The following is a 22,739-nucleotide window of genomic DNA, read 5'->3' on the forward strand; positions in this document are numbered from 1 at the left end:
AAACTGCCCCTGCTTGCAGCACCTGAGAGTGCACAGAGCTGCCATTAAACAGGAGCGCACCGTCCCTGGCAAGCAGGTAGGCTGGGGAGTGCGGAGCTTCTGGGGATTGAACATGACACAATGCCTATGATGAAGCGATGGCTGCTCTTGCACACCACCACACAATTGTTTACGGGACTGCTGGACAGTCCTGTAGACTGAATGGAGTGGTGGTGCTTTTTTGCAGTCACCGCTCCAAAATTGGTGGGGGTCTGAGCCGTGTGCTCACCATTATCAGCAAGTTATCACCCATCCTGTATTGGGACTTGCTGTTTGTGGGTCTATTTAATGCTTTTATTGACAATTTTACAGTAAATATAATTTAATTGAACCTTGATTTTGTTTGTTTTTTTTAGTATAAATAATATTTATTCTGCAAGTTACAATTGCAGCAATACCATATATTCATATAGTGACCCGCTCTGCTGAGCCCTCCTATGTTCTCACTGAGAGCCGCATCCCCTCTTCTGGCAGCTAGATATCTTACCGTGAATAAAAGGATCAATCTGAAATTTAATATGCCGGATCCTTCTCTCCCTTGACATTGGCGAGTTCAGCCAAAGTTGGTCTAATGCTTTCAGTCATGGGGGTGGCTTTGGGACGGTTTTAGTCTCCGCTCAGTGTATAGAGAGCGTCGGCTGTAGCCGTGCCCCCAACACTAACTGGCAGCCGGCCCTAATGATGAGCTGCTGTCAATCAGTGCCGCGGGTGTGTTTACACACAGAGAGATGACTGAAACCCACCCGGCCGCCCCCCGTGACTGGAAGCAGAACACTGCTGGGGGAATAAAGTTAATTTCTTCCTGGCAGCAGGGCTCTCAGTGCTGGATGGTGTCAGAACGCTATTAACCTGCAGAGTAACCCAATATCTGCAGGTTAATAGCGTTATTTTACATGACTGGTTCCCTTTAATTTCCTAATTTATGGTTTTAGTGTCCACTAGAGGGAGCTTACAGTTTGTGCATTAAATGAAGTAATAATATAGTGAGCAGCAATAGTGAGCAGTAATAGTGAGCAGTAAGCGCAGCTGGCTGCCGTCATGTTCTCTTTTCATTTTGTATGTACTTGGGCTTTGTCTTTCTCTACAAGAACATGGAGCTTATACTGCTACACTGATATATTATGAAACTATACATGGGCAATTATTTTAAGGCTTTGTTCACAATATTGATCAGAGATTCTATTGGGATTTCGCTTTATGGCAGGATTGTTAGTCCGCAGCGCAGCAATAAATACTTTTTAGTCAATGATGACGTCACTGTGCATTGGTGTTTTTTGGAAAACAGATCTGCCACAGGGTGTGACTCTGCTCTAACCAAAAGTCTTAAAGCCAGTGTGAACACAGTCTAACGTAGGAGGAGGGGGGGGAATTTGTCTCCCTACATAGGGACCAATTGGTATCTGTATTACTTCAGTAGATTTTCTCCGTGCCTTAAATTTGGGGTCATACCGTTTGCAAGTTAAAGGGGTATTCCCATCTCTAGGACCCCCTCCTGTCTTCAGAATAAGGGTCCCCATTGGTGCACAGCATCCAGAAGTAGAGTGAATGGAGAGGTGTCCATATAAATGTGCATATCTATTCATTTGTGTGGGACCTAGGGAAACACTAAAGCATGGGGCCACCTAAACTGGGACAGGTGTCAAGGGACCCCCATTTCAGTGATACGTGTATTACATAGTTGCTTCCTTTAGACATTTATCACATCTTCGGTGGATATGCCATAAATATCCAAGGAGAGAATTCTCCATTTAATTTAAGATTTATTCCATTTAACTTTGTGGTTAAATGATAGTGAAGATCCACACAGAAAACCTTTCATATTCACTATAACGTTTTCTTACACCTGCAATCAGCTCCTGCGAAGGGACATTTCTATACATTTTTTTAGCAATCAGCCGTATCCCTTTAGTTGTCCGTTTTTTGCACTTTGTGACCTAGTAATGGCCTTTGCTTCTATTTCTACACACTAGGGCAATAAAGGAGGAGTGACGGTACGCCTGTCTGTATATGGCCACATGCATTGCTTCATGAATTGCCATTTGCCGGCTCACATGGAGAACACGAACCAGAGGTTGGATGACTTTGAGAAGATGCTGGAGGCTCAGCAATTTGATGGGGAAAGCATTGGCAGCATTTTGGATCACGAGTAAGTCAGCACATTAAATATTCAGCACAGCTATTGCCGCGGGGAAACCTACACAGAGCAGTGGTGACAGCCCTGCATATCTCCAAATTAAATCCATCGAATGACAAAATAAAGTGTCTCATTGGGAAACGACCAATTATGTCTGACAATAGTGTTCACAGAACTAGTCCAAAAATGATGTTTTATGGCCTTCTAGGCAATTTGAAACCCTCCTAAACACCAAAATGTCTATTTTGTTCTACCACATAGTGCGGTGTTCTGGTTTGGGGACCTCAACTTCCGGATTGCAGACTTCGGAATTCACTTTATTAGAGAAGTTGTGAATAGCAATCGATATAACCTACTTTGGGAAAAGGACCAGGTAAGCCAGCTCCACCTCTTCAACTCAAGGGAAGCTATCATCGGAAAATGGTGGGGGCAGGATCCGGTGTGACATCGCCTATTCTGATTGGTGGATCCTTTATCAGATGTGTATAGAGGTATTACCAGTCATTGCCACATAATGATCATGAGACTAGTGAAAATAGTTGCTGAAAAGACAGGATGTAAACGTCAAAAAAAAGCCCCAGTGTGAGAATAGCCAGATTACTCAATTTATTTTTTTTTATAAAAATCATGATCTTTAAAGAAAATAAAACAACTTTTAAAAAAAAAAAAAAAATACATGTAACACAAAAATTAAAATAATAGGTGATTTTCTCATTCTTGCTTTCCTTTGGAAGAGATGTACTGGATTCAAAAAACCTGGTTGTTTTTTTTACATAAAGAGTACCACACTTCTCCATCTGTGGCATGTGACATTACACCATCACTCGTTTGAAGCGAATATGTGGTATTTCGTACCATACAGAACCTGTGCACCGGTGTGGCACTGTTTCTGGGGGGGGAAGCAGCCATGTATTTTATAATCCTGTACAACCCCCTGAATTATTTAATGTTAATATTTAAAGCATGGTATGTCGGTATGGCTGAACATGTATTGTTAAAGGGACCCTGTATGGCCGTGTATGAGTGTGACCTCCAATAAAAGTGATACTTTTTTTTTTGTAGAGCGCAAATATTCCTGTCATAGGAAAGCTATAGTAGAAGTCATATGCAAATCAGTCTGAAGGTGTATTGGGGGCAGGTCACTTCACTTAGGCTATGTGCCCACGATGCAGAAATGCAGCAGAAAAAAAACGCTTGCGGATTTTAGACGCGGATTTGACTTGCGTTTTTCAAGTGCATTGGGACCTCAAATCCGCATGCAGAAACGCACAAATAATGGACATGCTGCGGATTTTTCCGCAAGGAAGATCCGGTGCGGAAAATTCCGCAGCATGGGCACAGAACGTGCAGATTTTCATTGGGGATCATGGGGCACGGATTACCAAGTGGTTTTAAAGTGTTTCTGCTGCGGAAATTCCACATGAAAAACGCATAGAGGGCACGCAGCCTAAGGCTTCTTTTTCCAAGTGTACTGACACGTCCTTAGTGCTCTTCCAGCCTGATTTGCATATGACTTCTATGATAGATTTCTCGTGACTTGTACATCAGCTCTTTGCAAAAAAAGGTATTATTTTTATGTGTAACAAATGCCTGTACCTCCACTTATATATGAAAAAAAAAAGTGCCAAGTTTCTCTTAGGCTGATTAATATATATATAAAAGTAGAATCTTGCTTAACTCTTCTCACTATAAAATTCTCACGTTTTTTAATACAGACACACGGTATATGTTCAGAATCCTGCTTGATCGCCAAAAATCCTTCTAGGGCAGTGTTTTCTATCCTGTCTCTGCAGAACTCATTAGCAGCATGACCTGTAATGTTATAATACAGAAGACAATACAGACTATAGCTCTAGGCGAGAATTGTACTAGGCTCTACCGTTCCCCCTGCTCTACCGGTTCCCCCTGCTCTACCGGTTCCCCCTGCTCTACCGGTTCCCCCTGCTCTACCGGTTCCCCCTGCTCTACCGGTTCCCCCTGCTCTACCGGTTCCCCCTGCTCTACCGGTTCCCCCTGCTCTACCGGTTCCCCCTGCTCTACCGTTTCCTCCTGCTCTACCGTTTCCCCCTGCTCGAAGTACTTTGGGGTAGTTATGGAAGTAGAAGTTCCCTGGGAGTAGAAACTAGTAATTAGGTTGGGAATCACTGGTCTACGACTATGTAGGAAATCGTAGACCGGGAGGGGACATTGAAACTAAATGATAGGGAACTAGTAGAAAATGTCAACATTTCTGGTGGAGTGCCATAGTAGAGGTGGAAAGCAAAAAAATACATCCTAGTAGAGAGAAGCATTACATCAGGAAGAGCCTTGCAATTTAGATTTTTAAAAATGCTCAAGGAAAGGAAAATTCTAGGAGCCAGGCAAGGAGGTGGAAGAAGTTATGCAGGATTGATGTATATCCGTTGTAGTGAAGTCAGTAAGTTTACATTTGCGATATTTTTTTGGTACATTATCAATAATAATATTTTGGATTTATATCACTTATTTTTCTCATTTACTATTTGATAAATATTTCCGTAATCAGTCGTTTTGTTATCCATGCTATGACGTGCACAGTCATCATATAAATCAAGTCAGGAGTCAGCATCCTGCAGCATTCCAGGTGTTGTGAAACTACAACTCACACCATGTACTGACAGCTTGTGTGTTGTAGTATCTCAACTCGGCTGCCGCAAGTTGGAAAAAAAATTAATTGGTGGGAAAAAAAATGCAACTTTTACGCAGAGTTTTGTTTTGTTTTTCTTTTTTTGTGCATTTGTAGTTAAATATTGCTAAGAAGAAAGAACGATTTCTCCAGGGATTTTTGGAGGGGCCGCTGAAGTTTAAGCCAACTTACAAATTTGACCTGAACTCGGATGTGTATGATACAAGGTAAAATTATCAGCAAACTGCATAGTTATAAAAGAGTACATTCCGAGTCTGGTGCAAGCGATAAGTCACCACAAGGCTAATGGCATGATATATAAGACAGCGCAAACTGTAAACTGTGGCTAAATCTTCAGCAATTTTATCTTTAATTACCTACAGATCGGTGGGTGTCCTATTTTTGAAACGCCCACCGATTGCTCAAAGGATCGCTGAGAAGTGCACAGCTTGGATGCAATAAAAGCTGTGGACTTTCAGGACCTGGAGCCCTGCCAATCCGCAAGCAATTAAAGGGCATAAAAATATATATTAAAAAATTGTTAAAAGTTTAGCTACTTTTTAAATATGACCTATTTCTGCAGAGTTTGATTTTCTTACAGTTTTATTTGCTGAATTTATTATTGTAGGCAAAAAATATAGGGTTTTTTTCATTTAGAAATGCTATTCTCATATCTGCAGGGAATTCTGGATTAAAAGAAGGGGAATATCTTGGCCACAGTGGAATGGTGTTACAAAGAGTTCTCCCTGTGCAGAGCATTTCCCTGTCCCTATTTTACACAGACAAACCATTGATTTGACAAGGATTTTGCAGGATTCAAAAACAGCGCCCCACCTGTCCTCAGGCTACGTGCAGTATTGCGTATCAGATCTTTGCTGGTCAGTCAATTTAAGCTGCAGTACCAAAAATAATAAATTGACTGGTGTAGCATTGTTTCTGAAACAAACCAGCTATGTGTTTATAATACTATCAAATAAAAAGTAATAATGCATGAAAGAAAAAACTTCTTACATAGAATATCACCAAAACAAATAAAGAAACATCGGTGTTGGTCTTTTCATTCTGCATTACCAAAATTGGATTTTCAGAGATTTAGTAGATGGAATGGGTTATACTAAACCAGCACCATTCTGTACACAGGTTGTATGATTTATTGCAACTCAGTCCTGTACAATTTTTAGTGCAGCTGAACTGCAATTTCTCACACAACCTATAGACTAGTGTGGTGCTGTTTCTGGAAGAATACAGCCGTGATCAACTAATTCTGTCAAATTTTATTAGAAGACTAAATGAGGGGTTTTTTTTGAGATGCCTCAAATTGTGTCACCAGTCATCTGCTTATGGTTTTTGTGTTATCCTGGAAAAGAGGGATTCTACAGGTCTAGCCATGATATTTTTGTCTTGTGTGTACTGACTTCTATTCTTCATTTTTAGATGGAAGAAGTCACTATTGGGATTTAAGTAAGAGTAAAACCTTTGAATTCCCTAAAACTAGTTGTAGATTGTACTAACATCAAACAATCAACCGTATTGTGACACGTGCCAGATGCCATTTCACCTGTTACTTACGCTGAGTTCAGTTCATCTAGTATTGTCCTTGTATTGTTTCTTTTTTGAATCATTAGAAATAGAAAAATGTCATTTCATTAAGACGTTGATTTTTACTAAACCATCGACTTTAAGAAAATTTATCTTGGATATTAAAAATACCCAATGTTCTTTTATCACTTATCTGCTGCTGTTTTGTGTACACAATTGGATGACTTTTGTACCCATATGTTACATTACATCTACAAGTTTACAGTTAGGTTTTCTTAATTTTTTTGTAAAAAATAAAAATAAAAAATTGTAATTAGAGGCTTTGCAAACCCAATTGGGGGGTAAGAGTTTTCCAAACTGAATGCTGGTTTCATTTACACCATGAAAACTGCCCTATATGAATTGCGCCAGATTTATTATTCTATTTTTTTTATCACCAAATTTTTAAGCTAAGTATAATAAAACAATAAATGGGTCTACGGTATATTTTAAACTTCATTGGGGAAAGGCATCAGAAAAAAAAAATCCACATGAATTCAATTCCAGCTCCGGCAATTTCACTTAAAGAAGTTGGCCACTACTTTTTATGATTCCCCCAATCGATGGACCCTGTGCCCCTAAGTGTTTTTCTAATTACCCCCTGCTTTCCTTCTTGCCTGTGAGCTGCGAAATCGCTGACCACTGACAGGCATCACAGGGTCCATCAGTTGGGGCAATCATATAAAAACTAGTGGCCAAGTCCTTTAACTTCCAGTCTGGCGGAGACTGTTTATGACGAGGCCAGGAAATGGTGGTCCGGACACAATCACTTTCGGCCCGCTGGAAAGTGTTGGAGCGGCAGCTACATTTACATCATTTTCAGTGTGTAGTTTATGCAGTAACTATGTGAACATGTAGAGATGAAGAATGAAGCAGCTCTTTCTTACCTCTCACAGCAGTAAATTACAGCACAATCTCAAGCACCAATTACCAGCTAAATGACATCCATCCAGCTAATTGGCTGCATGTAAATGTGGGTATATGTCTTTAAAGCTCAGTTAGAGTTTGTGGAAACTAGGCTTTTTTCAGGCGGATACTGGCTGTAACCCACCTGAAAAAGAGTAACAATAAATGTTACCCATAGTGAGCACATACAAAAATGTTAAAAAGAGTTGCTGTGCATATGTTTAGTCTTTTGTAACTTCTTTTAACTGCTTCTGGCTTCAAAAGTCATGAAGCGGCTAAAAGACGTGACCTGTGCATTTTTCAGGCGGCTTTTCCTGGAAGCCACCACTATTTTATATATGAGATTTAGAGAAAAAAAAAAGCATCTTCTGCTTCAACAACGATGTGGGTACACCAGCTTCTAAAAGACGTCATCACACATACCCCAAGTGCTAGTTATCCACACTGAACAGCCTTACACAACAGAATAAAGTTCACAGACTCTCTGTTGTGGTTTTGCTCCGCTTTCACCTTTGTGGATGGCTGTATCCTAATATTGAATTATATCAGTTTGGTTAATGCTGGTACAAATCATCAGAATTAACAAAGACGCAAACACAAAGTGTAACTTTAATATCCAAGAGGCTTTCTCTCCTACCAATAAATTCCACGTACCTGTTCATTGTATGTTGCTGTGGGCGCCATCTATAAATGATGCAGGTAGGGAATTCTCAATGCATGTAGCATTCTTTTGTGAAAATAATAAATAAGGTGTATTTACAGTAATTTTCCTTGGTCCTCCAGTGGAAAAATGTAGTAAAATCTAGGGAAGTTAACCTGCCATCAGATTCATACTGCCCAGACCACGGACAGCATGAATCGGACATCGGCAGCACAATTGCAGCCACGTATGTTTTTTTTCTACAATGTGTGAACGTAGTTTGAAAAGCTCCAGTTGACTGAAAGCCGGCTTGGGAACGCCATTCTTAATGAAGCGCTCGCTGGAATACGATGCGTCAAATTCATTTAGAGGCGCACAGCACTTAATGAATTCAGCGCATCTTATTAGTATTGTATGCCTTCCCAGAAATGCTATTCCTGCCCAGTACAAAATGCCAGAATTTGATGGGCCGCCATAGCTGCTTACCATCCCATCCCATCCTGCCTCTTCCCCAGCTCTGCCCATTTTGGCAGAGCTGCTTCAATCTGGCGGAAAACGTTAAAAGTCCCAAGATTTTTTTTGCAGTGCAGAGGTCATGACATGACCATCAACATCTCTACGTCACACACAGCGGTCCGGCAGTGCCAAACTAAGCCCAATTCATTCTGGACTACATCTTTCCAAAGGCACAGCACCAAACGTGAACAGATAAAATCCTTACCTCTCCATGTGTCCTTCTTCCTATAAAACCTTTAGCGCCCTGTATCTTGAGCACAGCCTTGTTCTTTATTGTATGGGACTGTACAGCTTCCTAGTGCAAAGCTATAGGACCTGTGTGTGGGCGCCATCTGTTTGGAGTCTTATCTTCTATTGAGGAGATGGCGTGTGACATTTTTTATTTTTTTGGGGGTTGGATTCATACAGAATGTATCTGTATGAAATTGGTTTTGTAATGGCCCCATATATTCCCAAAACAAAGCTGTGTGTAAAAAGGTTTGTCGTTTTCTGCTATTTAACAACCCCTTTCATGGTTCCAGAGCAGAGTTAGCGGTGTGAAGAGCTTCATAGTACATGAGACCTATGGTGAAAAGCAGATTTTTTACGATTTGACTGATTCTGTATATAATTTAATATTTTCTAGTGGAAAAAAACGCAAACCAGCTTGGACTGATCGCATTCTGTGGAAATTGAAGGAGGATTCAGAAAGTGAATTAGATGAAGCTGCTGGCTCAGATTTTGAGCAGATCTTAAAAGTCCATTTAGAAAAGTATGCAAGTCATATGAGCTATGGGATTAGTGATCACAAGCCGGTAACGGGAACCTTCACAGTACAGGTACTTTCTTTATACACTACACTGAATATTGATGCTTAATAAAGACTGCGGCAGTGTTTAATTCATTTATGGCTGTTTTTCTGTGCATTGGGTTGCTATCCACTTTGTCTAGCTTTATACAGTGTGATGTATCGCAGCATGCTTTCCTAAAGGCAACCTGACAGCTGATACATACTGTCCGATCCACGAGCAACATGTATCAGACACCGGCTGCATGATCTCAGCCAGGCATGTTTGACTTTATGGCGTTTCAGAGAACAATATAGTTTAAAAGCCGCCCACTGCCCTGGATTGATAGGTCTCTTCCTATACATGCACGCATGGAGAGACCTGTCGCTCAAGTGAAACGGGTTGGGAGAAGCTGCCGGGGACCCTCCTCTCCAACTATTCTCCCGCAGTGTTACAGAGCCATACATACATGGCTGAAATTGTGGAGTCCCTGTCTGATACATGCTACCTGTGCATTGGGCAGGATGCATTCGCTGTCAGGTTCCCTTTAAAGGGTTAGTCTGAAAAGAAAAGAGGGTTTTTGTGCAAATCCCAAAGTATTGATAAAAAATAAAAATGTGGAGACAATTGTGATCCCAGTTTCGCCTTATGTATCATATGGATTGCCATGGAAAGAGACGATCGCATAAAATTAACATTTTAAAAATCCAGTTTCGAAATAACCCTCTAATGTAGAGTACCTATCCTTTACGTCTGTAATATGCAATTTCTGAACTAGACACCTAAGAAATCTTGATAGCTAACAGTACAATAATCTACGGCTCTCTCCTCATCAAAGTTATCTGTAACGTTACTTGTAGATGAAGCCTCTGATCCTCGTACCTTCAGTTACTCTGAGAGCGGAGGGAGAATGGAACGCCGATCACGACTCTCTCATCAGCTATTCTGTGAGCAAGGATTTTCCCAGCAGTACCTGGGATTGGATTGGGCTCTATAGGGTATGTAATGGTTAATGCCATTTGTGCAAATTCAGATCAGCTGCCAATAGTCACTCATGATCATTCATGTAATACACCTTTCATAGAATACAAGCAGTTTTATACTAAGTTTTGTTACTTCTGTTGTATTGACAGAATCAATGTTTAAGAAAGGAAGGCGTTCTTCCCTGGAGAGTCATTTCTTCTTTTCAGTTCATCTTAAATAGATCTATGGATAGATAGATATGAGAGAGATAGATTTGATCGATACCTTGTATTTCTCTTACACAGATTTAGTACATAATATCTGTCATCCACTTATGGCGTGTTGACTAAAGTGTGGGCAAATGATGTACAAAATAATCATACAACGATCAAACCAGCTCACCCACTGGGCTTGGTCAAGTTCTAAAAATATCCTCAAATGTTCTTAATATAGTAAGTGATACAACAATATACTTAAGCTTTCCAAAGCCGCCCCCCCCCCCCCCCCACAAGCACGGATATCTGTGTCGGGGGTCACAGGAGCACGTTCTTTGGAATAGGAGCAGATTTCTAGTATTTGGCATTGCACGAAGTGCAGCCCTGTTCAATGTTTACATTCAGCCACCGCTGGGTATCGGACCCCCACCAATCTGATAATGATTACCTTTCTTTGGGATAGGTCATCAACATCATATGACTGGAGAAGCCCTTTATAGGGCTATTAAAAAATATCCTTTAAGTGTAGTTATGATCATCATGAACAGAAGCGTGTAGTGTATGTTTCCCGTCTTAACCTATTTCTATAAAGTGTGGAACAAGTAGTTACTAATTGGTTGGGAGCAATGTATTTCTTTGGAGAGACGTTCTGTATAGGTTCTCCAACCTAACCGCAAATGGGATTGGATCAACGAGGACTGGGCCCACTCTTTCAAAGGACCCCATAGCAGTCGTCTCATGGGCTATCTCTATAAAATGCACTCTACGCAATTTTCTGTTCCCTTTTTGTTCACTACCAAATAACAATCAGTAAATCCCATGGTTTTTTTTTTTTTAGGTTAGCTTTAGACATACAAATGATTATGTCACTTATGCCTGGGTTAAAGATGATGAAATATCTTTTAGTAAAGACTGTAATCAGGTAAGAAAATAATAATATTTTTATGAATTACAGCATCTACATATAGTAAAATTAAAGAAGTTGGCCACAACTTTTTATTATGCCCCCAATGTATCCCCCCGGGGTCCATAAGTGTCTTTGTAATTACCTTCTGTTGCATGTTCTGCCTGTGAGCGGCGCTATCGCGGGCCGCTCACAGGCATCACGTGACCCGCCACTGATGTCACGTCAAGTGAGGCGTGACTCAGTGCTGGGGTCCCCGAGGTGGCTGCTGGGTTGTGTATTCCCCGCGTCACACCCAGCATCCACCGCGCGCTTTTCCGATGAATGAGGAGAGGCAGAGCGCTCGGTGGATGCCGGGTGTGACGTGCAGGGTAACCCCGCCCATAACCCAGCAGCCACCGGTGGAACACAGAAGAGGGACCCTCGACTGCAGCCTGGACTTGTCGTGACGTCAGCGGATGTCAGAGCCGGCTGCAGCCGGGGGTCACGTAATGCCTGTGAGCGGCCAGTGATAGCGCCGCTCACAGGCATTATCTGCAACGCAAGGTAATTACAAAAACACTTAGGGGCCCCGGGGGGATACATTGGGGAGTGGATAATAAGTAGTGGACAACCCCTTTAATATATGTGTTCCCTCATAGCCCACATAAACCTTTCCCAATCCCATGGTTTTCTAGGACCACAGAAATTGAAGTGCTGTTATTTCTGGTGAACATCAATACTTAATGTATTGATGTAATATATAATATTTGCAATTCTTGATTGTATAGGACAGTTAAACAGTAGCTTCCCACATACATGATTATATAAGATTTTTTATTTAGTTTTACTGAAATTTGGAATTAAGTTGTTAAATGCAACCTTTTAATTGTTGCCACGTTATAGGTTTACATCAGTGCTGATGAAATTCCACTTGATGGAGGTGAATTTCTGTTGGCCTATTTCTGTCATAATTTGCAGTGTTTGGCTGGCATCAGTGAGCCTTTTCAGGTATGTATGCCAATATGCCAGTCTGTATTGGTCAGGGTACTTAGATACAGGGTTAGGGGAGCAAACTTAAGGGGAGTCTGTTACCCCCAAAATGCAATGAAGATAACTTAAAGGACTTTAAGTGCTTTAAAACATATTTGCAGATCACCTAGTTAAATATAAAACTTGCAGAAACTCTGCAGCATCAAAATGTTAGAATTTTTTTTTATGAAGAATATTTACAAAGTTGCTTAATTTTCTATTTAGGAAATAATAATAATAATAAACGGTGTACATAGCTTTTAAAACGTTACAATTTAGAAAATGCTTTTCAAAAGCTTTGATGTACAAAAGACAACTGCACATTAAGCAGCCTTAGTCCTAAAATTAATCATTAACTTCCATGGGAGAGTGTTATAGGCATGACCTGTGGCATGCACTTAAGTCACTATTACCTTACCCCATGTTATCAGCTGGACATATTATATTGTACTGTGATCCTGCCTGTGATTATAATTAGATGAATTCTAAAAATGAGCTTTATAAGACTGGACGGGTCAGCATATTGTTAGGCTCAGTGGTCAGGGAGAAAGCTTTCTGTTGATAGAGTCCAATTTATGCATCTTCACAGAGCAGAAAGGATTGTTATGCAGATTATAAGGCAAAACTTGTATGTATTTTGCCATTCAATTATTTCAAAGGGAATCGTCACCGCTATCACACAGCACAGATTTTTCCATGCGCTGATTTGAAATTTGCAGTGTGAAAAAAGATAGAATGAGGGTATGTGCACATAACGTATTTATAACGCTGGTGGAGCCTCCATAGTTTTCCTAGGTAGAGCCTCTTTAGGAAAGCACCGACTGTCTTTTTCCTGAAGCGGCTTTGCTGGCAGTTTTGCCATCTTTTCCCTGTGCTATAAACTATAAACAGCGGGCGACTTCCCAAGAAAGCCACCTGAAGAATGAACATGTTACTGCTTTTAAACTTTTCACGATTTCCGAACCCTGAAACGGTTAAATGTAACAAAAGACTGGACACGTGCACAGCAATGTCGTTTTTATATTGCTGTGCATTATGCTTTATTTTTTTTTTTTGCGGCTCTTTTCATGTGGATTTTAAGCGGAATCCGCGGGAAAAAGAAGTTTTGTGGACATACCCTTAAAATGTCAAGATTTGACGCAAATTCTGGGCTGAAACTACGTGTAGTAATTACACCTGGATTAGCCTCATTGAATGGAAATGAATCTGCATGGGTCAGCCTCAGATTTCTCTGTTGGATTTTGGATAAGTAGAAATCCTCCATGTGAACATGCCCTAAATTGTATTTGCCGCATCTCATAACCAACATCGTCTGCTTCTTTTTGTTATACAGATACAACCAGGAAGGAACTTATCAGCTAAAGACGGCACCGAAGACATTGTTGACGACTCCACCAAGTCGGACATGTTCATGGGAGCTGGGTTTTAGAAGTCTTGTGACGTGCTGAGGTTCTTGTATGCTTGGATGCCTTGTACTACTTACCTGCCAAGCGAGGACAGCATCTGCTTGGCTTTCTTGTAGTGTCAGCTAATTGTGTTTACACCCTCAGAGGAGAATATATCATATTATCACTGGATACAGCAGGACACCAATGGATAATTTAGGTTTTTTAATCATTTCAGTTTACAGAGTGGTTTCTCTTTACCTAGAAGGTGTTATTTTTAATTTGTAAGTGATTGAGTGAATAGATCTCAATATATAGAAATGCAGTCAACAGTGACTTTTAGCCAAAATACTTTGGTTATATGTAACTGTCTGACCTCTGCATATTGCATCTTGCATAGAGATATATGTCCTCCATTGCCTTTTCATAAATTTAGCTAATGACTCTTATTTCTGCAATATAAGCTAAAATGTAATACATTATTGCCACAAGCTGCAAATCGCATTCCAACCATTGGGTTGCCACACATAACATAAACATGTTCCGACAGAGTATTGCAAAATTATATCTATCTTTATGAAAGCAGGACACTATTCTTAGGATATGTCAAGGCAAGAGGAAAGGTAACGATAGACACATCTGTACATGTCCATGTTATTTCAATCCAGTAAGTGCATCTGCTACTGATGACTATCCCAGAGACCCACTCTGCTGTTTCGTGTCCCTCAATGAGCACTGTGTTTTATACAACTTACAATCATATGTCTTTTAGTGACCTTGCCATTCATTTCGTTTGCACTTATAAAGAGATATCCTAAATGTTTACAGAACATTTATACATTTTAACATGGGAATCCCAAGAGTTTATATTTCACATCATGAAACGGGACAGTTTATTCTGCCCAATATTAAACCGGATTAGTAAATGTGCCACATTATGTCTCATTATCAAAAGATGAACTGTTGCGTTTCCCCGTCTGCTTTATCAGGGGACCAAAACAATACAATGTCCAGCTATAGCTTTTAGTGCGAAATAAACACCATTTAGAAAATAAACAAGTTACACCATTGTTAGGCAATATACACACTTAGCGTTTTCGTTTCATTTTTTTTATTGCTGTGTTTTTTTATGAAAATAAGAAGCTGTGATTTACAGTACAAGCAAAAACTATGAGATTTCAGAAATCTCATGCACACGCTTGGTTTATCTTCCTGACCCAATTTAAAAACTGCAATGTTCTTGAAATCTGCATCATGTGAATTCTTTCAGCGTTTTTGCAGCGTTTTTTTTCATAGGAAGCAATGAGAGTGCAAAAAATGCAGCAAACAAGATTGTGTTTTTGAAGCATTTTTTGCTGCGTTTTTAGTGACTAAAAGTAACTTTATTAAACATATTGTAGACACATCACACTTGTAATCTGTAGCTAAAAGATGCACCAAAAAAGCTGCAAAACCTGCATTTTGAATGCAGCGTTTTTACTGCCAAGAGAGCAGATTTTGGCTGCAGAAAGAAACGCTGCAAAAATGCTGCGTGTGAACATACTAATACAAACAAAAATAAGGTGCCATAAAATCTCTAAAAGGTGTAACTTTATTTAAATATGTAATTAAATCAACAAAACATATATGGAAAGAAAGCAGAACATCCACAGACCACTACAACACTGTACAAAGGATTGGTAATACTAAAATATATCAATGTGTAATATCCCAAATAAATCCAATAGGTCTATCCCTGGACTGCCAAAGAGGAGAAAACACCTAAAAACAAGTAAAAAAGTTGTACTTACATCAAGTGATGTTATAGGCAGGATGTGTGTAATGTGGTCGGCCTAGCCCCTACGCACGTTTCACCCACACTTCGTCAGAGGGCGTATTGTATTAGGTTGTTCGTGCTGCTCTATACAAATTAACTAAATACAAGCTCGGTGTTTAGCATATTTTAATGCGTGTGAACATAGCCTAAGGATATATCTAGACATTGCAGAGTTCCTCTGTACTATTTCCACAGCTGCTGTAGAAAACTTGGGGATTTCTGGTGGAAAAAGTAATCTGCTGTATTTTATGAGGATTTTGAAAGTATGTGCGTAAATTAATGCAGAATTCCAGCTGTGGATATATCCAGAGAACTTCGTAATAAAGTTTTCATTTAAAAATAAGGAAAATAAAATTAGGTTAAAAAGGTGGAAACTGTGGATTTATATGTGGATCTGTAATGGAAATGTAAAAATTCAAGACTGCGGAAACACTGGATTTTGCACACTCCATTAAAGTCAATGGGTAAACCACAGTATACCCCTGAAAATACACAACATAAATTGACATGCTGCGGAGGTAAAAGAAAAAAATCAGCAGAGCATCGCAATTTCTGCAAATACAATTGTGGATGAGATTTTTCCAAATCTGATTTCCTTAGCTAATAAAACCCAGACAGAATATCCGGAGATGATCCACTACGTGTGAACACACCCTTGCTGGTGGCCATGCCATCACTGTGTTGTAGCTGAAAATCTACGACAGATGAGCGCAGTCTGTAATGCAGACATTGGAGTACTTCAGATCATTTTACTCAGCTTTTAAAGGACTTTCAAGGACCAAATAATAATCAGTGCCTTGCTCCTTTTTGCCGTGGGAAATCTGATGAGCGTTCTCTACGCTTGCTCAGACTTCGGTGTAACGCATGCTTTGATCATGCTTTACACGTATAAGGTTTACATGTGTTCACCATAAGGTGACTTGCTCTAATGCCTTTAACAATCCAGTTTCTCGGGCATCTGTCTGTAATGAGGCAGGCTCCTCTGGGTAAAGTACATGAATAGGTTGAATTATTCTCCATGCTGAAGTCTATAAAAGCAGTTTTATTGCTCTCCCTGCCCCCCAGGAGGTTATCAGTGCTAGATTGTATATAATGCACAAAGCGTACCGACATGGCGCAATAATGCTGTGAATCTGGCACCATTATTTAAAGGGATTTTCCAATTTGGCCAAAACGATACCTGTCATGTAAAATAAGGATACCAGACAGTAGTCTCCCTCCCCGGGTTCAACGCCAGCTCTCCATTGCTGCTCCTGTCAGTGTATTGGCTGATGTGGTGTCCTCCCTTTAGCACCTCACATCATCGATCCTGGTGACTTGGCCGGGGTAGATGACACAAGCCACTGAGCTCAGTAAACGTGATGTCACAGTTGGGCCCAATACATAGACCAGGGCAGCGGGGGAGAACTGGTGTTGGACCCGGGAAGAGTAATTTTCTTATTTTACATGACAGACAGTGTTTGAGGTCCACTCTTCTGAAAATGAAAAACCCCTTTAACTTCACCACGTGAATATACCCTTAAAGGAATGTTCATACCTTGTACATTTATGGCGTATCCACAGTATAGGTCCCATTGGTGAAACTCGCATAGATCTCAAGAATGGGGCCCCCATCGTGTGCTGCTTTCAATGGAGAGTTGGTCCCATATAAATTAATGCATGTATTCCCACCATCTCTCCACTGACGGCCGCGCTGGTCAGGACCCCATTATCAGGGTAGATGCAGGTCCCCTTGGTGGGACCCACATTTACTATACATTTATGGCATATCCTGTGTATATCCATTGTAGGAGATGGGAATATCCCTTTAGGGTTTTGTTGTACAGTATATCTAACCTGATAGGTGTGATCTGATTATTGTGCCTTCTACTTTCTTGTTATTATGGATTTTTAAGATGCTGTGGGATTATGATATTAATTTGGTTAGATTTATAATGTTTCAGAGTACTAGGATCGTAAAAATACCACATATGTGTATATTTCCAAAATTGTTACTTGTTATTTTAACAAAATATACTTTGGCTTTGTTCACACAAGCGGAGTTCACCGGTGACCATTTGGATCTGTGGGATGATGTATCCGTTGTACATGGAAGCCGTGACTTTAGTGTAAAGTCATCTTAGCCTGTCGCGCACAAGTTGTCCTTTTTTTTTTACTTTATAATGTAAGAGTTATATTTTAGTAATAGTCAAAATTACTATTGGCTTATTGTACGGACCAAAATATTCAGATCTAGAAACCAGTTCTGCCTTGTGATACCACGTGTCCCATTGTGTGCTACCAGATTCTGCTTCATCCTGGTCTGTTGCATAAAGAACATTTTATTTTCAATATCTCAATGTATAGCTCCATATAAAGTGTCATTTTCAGTGTCTGATATGTTGGCCATAGACTCCCAGAATAAGTTCAGGCCATATAATAATTATCTTTAAAGACATTGTTTCTTGAAGCCAACTCCCTTGTAAATGGAAGCAGGTCTCGCTATTTCTGCTGATCACCGGTTGTCACTGAGAGAAGCCACGTTTTGGAGGTCTCTGCTGAAGAATGGAGGGCTTTACTTGCAACACAAGGATAGGCTGGGTCTGTCAGAGGCTTTCTTTTCTGGCTTACAAGAAAGGATCTGGATTGTGGAACCCTCTTTTATGGCGTCCATGAGGCACAGACAGGGACGGTCTTTTTGAAACGACATCTTTAAATATTAAATGCCAAACAATATATTGAAATGTTTTAATTGAAAGTAATTCCATACTTTATATTCCTCCTCATTTAGGCTGAAATCACACATGCTGTTTTTTGTGACAATTTTTGGTGTTGATTTTCAGCCAAATCCATGAGTGTAATCAATAGGAATGGGAAATAAAGGAAGGATTTAGGTTTCTCCTTCTTGCTGGAATCCAGTTCTGGCTTTGACTTAAAAACCTTGATCAAAAACTGCAAGTGTAATTCCAACCTTATTAATACAAGCACTTATCCTATGTGTATGGCTTTGGTTATTTTACCTAGAGCCTGTTCTGTTCTTAGTTGTTTTTAGATGATAGGTTTATTATTTATTAGTTGAAGTGTACATATAATTTTTGCATTAAGTAAATATTCTTATCTGAATATTTTGCTATTTGAAAGTGTTTTATGGGTTTGCTTCATCATGAAAATAGTCAAACTGCTTAATACAGATTATTGTATACATCATTATTAGGACTGTGTTATATTCGTACCTAATGTCAGTGGATTTTGTTGTTGTTTTTTCATTTTGGATACTAACGAATAAATCTAAAATTAGAAAAATGTCCTTTTATTATGTTGTATTCTTTCCTTGTTTTCACCAGACACCCCCTTTATCACTTACCCTTATAAGTGATAACTTATTGATCGGTAGGGGTCACACATCTGGGATCCTCACCAATCGGAGAACTTTTATCCCGGCTAGAACGGAGTGGCAGTGCGCTTGCGCTACTGTCGCTCCATTCATTTTCTATGTGGCTACCGAGCGCTGCACTCAACTTTTCCAGTAGTCCCATAAAGAATGAATGGAGTGTATGTGCACTGCTGCTCCATTCTAATGGGCATAAAAGTGCCCCATCGGGGATAAAAATTCACCAGTCTGCCAATCTTTGCAGGAGCCAGCGGTCAGACCCCTACCAACTTGTTTCACCAGACAATCCCTTTAATTCAGGATTTTCATATGGACTAGCATGGTATGGCACAAAGTTTATATGACGAAATATAATGTAAGCTGTATACATTGAATAACTCCTTTTAAAGTCACCTAGCCGCTGGAAGAAGTTGAAGGTGGGAAGGGAAACCCTGGGTCGGGCAGGATGTTGTGCGTCTGGTTTTGTTTCCACAATTGAATTATATTGGTGTGCTTACATAGTTGCATAGTTACATAGTTTATAAGGCCGAAAAAAGACAAGCGTCCATCCAGTTCAGCCTATTTCTTGTGCACTGCAGCTATTCCGCAGCGTTGATCCAGGGGAAGGCAAAAAAAAAAACATGCGGTATAGGCCAATTTACATCATTGAGGAAAAATTCACTTCCCGACACCAATCTGGCAGTCAGATTAAATCCCTGGATTAACTAACTATCACTAAGCTTAATATTCTATGCTCATTAGAGTATGCAGATTGTGTTTTACTATAAAAATGTGTGAATGATTTTACACTACGTCTCGGCTACTTTGGTTTATAGAGAATGACACTGTGTTTATTTGGAGAGGAACATCTTGGGCTACTCTAAAGCCACAATTCAACATCTGTCTTAATGGACACTGCCTGATTAGAAGAACTCCTGGTCAAAGTATCATATCATGACAATCAGAAGCCCGAGCAAAGAAAGGCAGCCACCATAGTTCAGGTCATATGACCAGCTAGCATCGGCATGTGTTCATCAAAAATTTCAAAGTGAATTGTGACACAGATTTCCAAAAAATGTTGACTCAAGTCAGTGTAAAGCATATGTGATCCTCACTTCAGAAAAAATAGGGTGGTCTTCAGATACAAGATGTTACATTCTTCATCTTTTTTTTTCAAGTTGAACACATTTTCCGACAACAAATTTAAAGCTCCATTTGGATTTATAAACTAATGACCCCATACTCCTGCCATGACTGCCACCTTCTGCGACCTGCTGAGCCCTTGCCTGCAACTAGCTGGCTCCTGAGAATGATTGTTCACAAACCATCCACTGCAAGCCGGCCTTACCATTCTCACGCGAGTGGGCATCTATAACCAGTGATGAATCTTTGTTGGCACTATCTAGCCCCCTACTCACTGACTCCAGGATAGACATATATTGTAACTTGTCCTGAATCACCCATATACTCCTCACAGAAAGTGTACCCTGATTTCTTATCCCATAGCATTTTCTTTTGCAGTTTAGACTGAGAAATATGCTTTAGAAGTGGACTCTTCACAGGTTTGATATCTTCTCATAGTTAAATCTGAGATGGCTAACATATTCTATTGATATTACTATTCATTGAAAATACCTTTTGTCATTAGGTTTTCAATATTTGAAGAATAACTAAACTTTAATTTTTTTTTATAATTTTGTCAAACTTGGAATGTTACAAAACTTTTGCAAGCTCACTTTATTAGGGGACTTGTCTTTATTCCTATAAAAATAAATAAATGTAAGTGACTTCCAGATGCAGCACAGCAATACTTACATGGATGTGACAGGTGTGAATGTAGCCTTAGTGAGACACAGGTGCTGAGCAGACCCCTTTCACTGCCATCATCTGTACTCCAAATGAGTACATTCTGATATCGATTCAATTAAAGGCAGGAAAATATACTGAGGAAAGGCTGGATATGGAAGACATTTAAATGCAATTGTTTTACAGAAAAGACAAATCTAATACACTGTGTGCACAATTATTAGGCAATTTGTATTTTTGATGGTTAATATTATTATTGAACAACTACAGTGCTGTCGTCAATCCAAAAGGTTAAGAAACCTGAGGCCTAAATATGTAAGAAAGTAAAAGTGAGGTTTTATTTTTCTTAAAAGAATATCTGTGTGTGCCGAATTATTGGGCAACGAAATTAAAAAAAAATTCAATGCGAGGAGGCGCTGCACTGCCAGATTCTAAACTATACTACTAGGTGGCCCAAATTTTTTAGCTCTGTTGCTGGGGGGGGTGGGGGGGATTCCTTGAAAGCCTTTGTGGAAATTGTCTGTCCCTACAACCTAGAGATCTCACATCCACTCCTTGTGCTACTTTGATCCTCTACGAGGACACTACGAGTCTCTGCTCGATAACTGATTCTCAGGCAATCCCTCATGATCTCGTCTGCAATACCCAGGTTACGTCAGTCTCCCTCCCTATGACAACCATATCCCATTTTAGTGTGATACAGATAATGTAGATGCAGTGACACAAACACAGAGCAGCCAGTACAGGGTGAATAAACTGGGGGGATTTATTGTAACAGGGTCAATCTCCACTCAGGGAGTAACGGGAAATATGGGGACAACAAGGGGAATAGCAGGTAACAGACTATAACCGACAATCCACAGTTTGGCTGGATGTAGCAGAGTCAACACGGTTGTAATTGGCAGTTTTACACTTAGCTGACTCTTGTTCCCCACAAGGCAGTTGCCGGCTGATGCTCCGTTTTCTGGCGGCCGCGGGCGGTCTCCGGTTTGACCGGCTGAGCCCCTAGTCTATAACACTGCACCTCACTTGCTCGGCTCCACGGACCTTGCGTCCCTTCTCCCTCTAGTCAGGCTTGACCCCAACTGTCAACCCTTTGCTTTTCCGCACAAAACTCCTTTTTCTCCCTCTTCCTAGACATGCCCCCAGCTCTCCGGTCACCTGAGCTCTGGCTCTGGACACCCCTCCAGTTTCCCGGTCACCTGACCCCTGAGCTCGCAGTCGGTCTTCCCCCTGCAACCAGAGGCATGCCCTCGGCAGTTCCGGATCCCTTGTTCTGAAAGCACTTACACCCCGGTCTTCCCCCTTACATTAGCATAATAAAATTCTCACTGAACAGTGCAAATTGCCTCTTCAGAGAAAAAGAGGACTTGTACTCTATAGCGCCTCCTATTGGAAGCAGCAATCCTACAAGTCACAATCAACCCTTGTGACTTGTAGGATTGCTGCATCCAATAGGTGGCGCTATAGAGTACAAGTCCTCTTTTTCTCTGAAGAGGCAATTTGCATATTAAATTTCCCAGAGGAGCATTGCATGGCGAATAAGCCTCCTTACCTTGACGTGCCAGAGCTAGTGTGTCACTCTCCATAAGGAGAAACGTTACCCCTTAGACCTCACTGAACTGTCAAATCTGGAATGGGGTCCTACGTGAGAGAGAGCGGGATTGATCTACCTCTGTCTGATCCATGTGGCTGGGACCCTTAAGCCTTTCTAGATGCTAAAAGAAGAGCTAAACCTTTCAAACAATTACCTTTTCTGCTACCTACAATTATGACATGCCCTTCAGACCTTGTTTCCGGGTCCACCCCCCTGTCTTGCAAGACTCCCCCTTGTCCCAGGTACTACTGAATCAAGTTTGATCTGGACTTCTATCCCACTTGCATGTCACTTTGCTTGCAGGGAATGTGGAACCACTACATGACCTAATAAGAAGCAAGTGGGAGACAGATGTAGGACTGATAAGTGATGAGCACTGGGAGCCCGCCTTGGAAGCCCGTAAACATGTTTCCTCTATATTGAAAGAGACACACAATTACATATTCTTTACCTTACATATTACACCGCA

At 40.5% G+C, this 22,739-nt stretch overlaps 1 protein-coding gene across 4 annotated transcripts in view; it reads left to right on the forward strand.

Moving 5' to 3' along the window:
* INPP5K (inositol polyphosphate-5-phosphatase K) overlaps positions 1–18,764 on the forward strand; it is a 63,216-nt gene extending 44,452 nt beyond the window's left edge. For 3 of the 4 annotated variants that reach the window (XM_073667739.1, XM_073667740.1, XM_073667738.1), the window contains exons 6-14: positions 2,010–2,185; positions 2,435–2,546; positions 4,935–5,044; positions 6,252–6,278; positions 9,083–9,275; positions 10,085–10,222; positions 11,241–11,324; positions 12,192–12,296; positions 13,651–18,764. In XM_073667739.1, the coding sequence (XP_073523840.1) occupies positions 2,010–2,185; positions 2,435–2,546; positions 4,935–5,044; positions 6,252–6,278; positions 9,083–9,275; positions 10,085–10,222; positions 11,241–11,324; positions 12,192–12,296; positions 13,651–13,746 (1,041 nt within the window). In that variant the 3' untranslated portion in view covers positions 13,747–18,764. The remainder of the gene's footprint in view (positions 1–2,009; positions 2,186–2,434; positions 2,547–4,934; positions 5,045–6,251; positions 6,279–9,082; positions 9,276–10,084; positions 10,223–11,240; positions 11,325–12,191; positions 12,297–13,650) is intronic. The other variant, XM_073667741.1, reaches the window with a different exon arrangement.
* Positions 18,765–22,739: the final 3,975 nt, after the last annotated feature.

The sequence above is a fragment of the Phyllobates terribilis genome, unplaced genomic scaffold, assembly GCF_046119375.1.
Source record: "Phyllobates terribilis strain yellow unplaced genomic scaffold, ASM4611937v1 Scaffold_2__4_contigs__length_985480577, whole genome shotgun sequence".
Lineage (NCBI taxonomy): Eukaryota > Metazoa > Chordata > Amphibia > Anura > Dendrobatidae > Phyllobates > Phyllobates terribilis.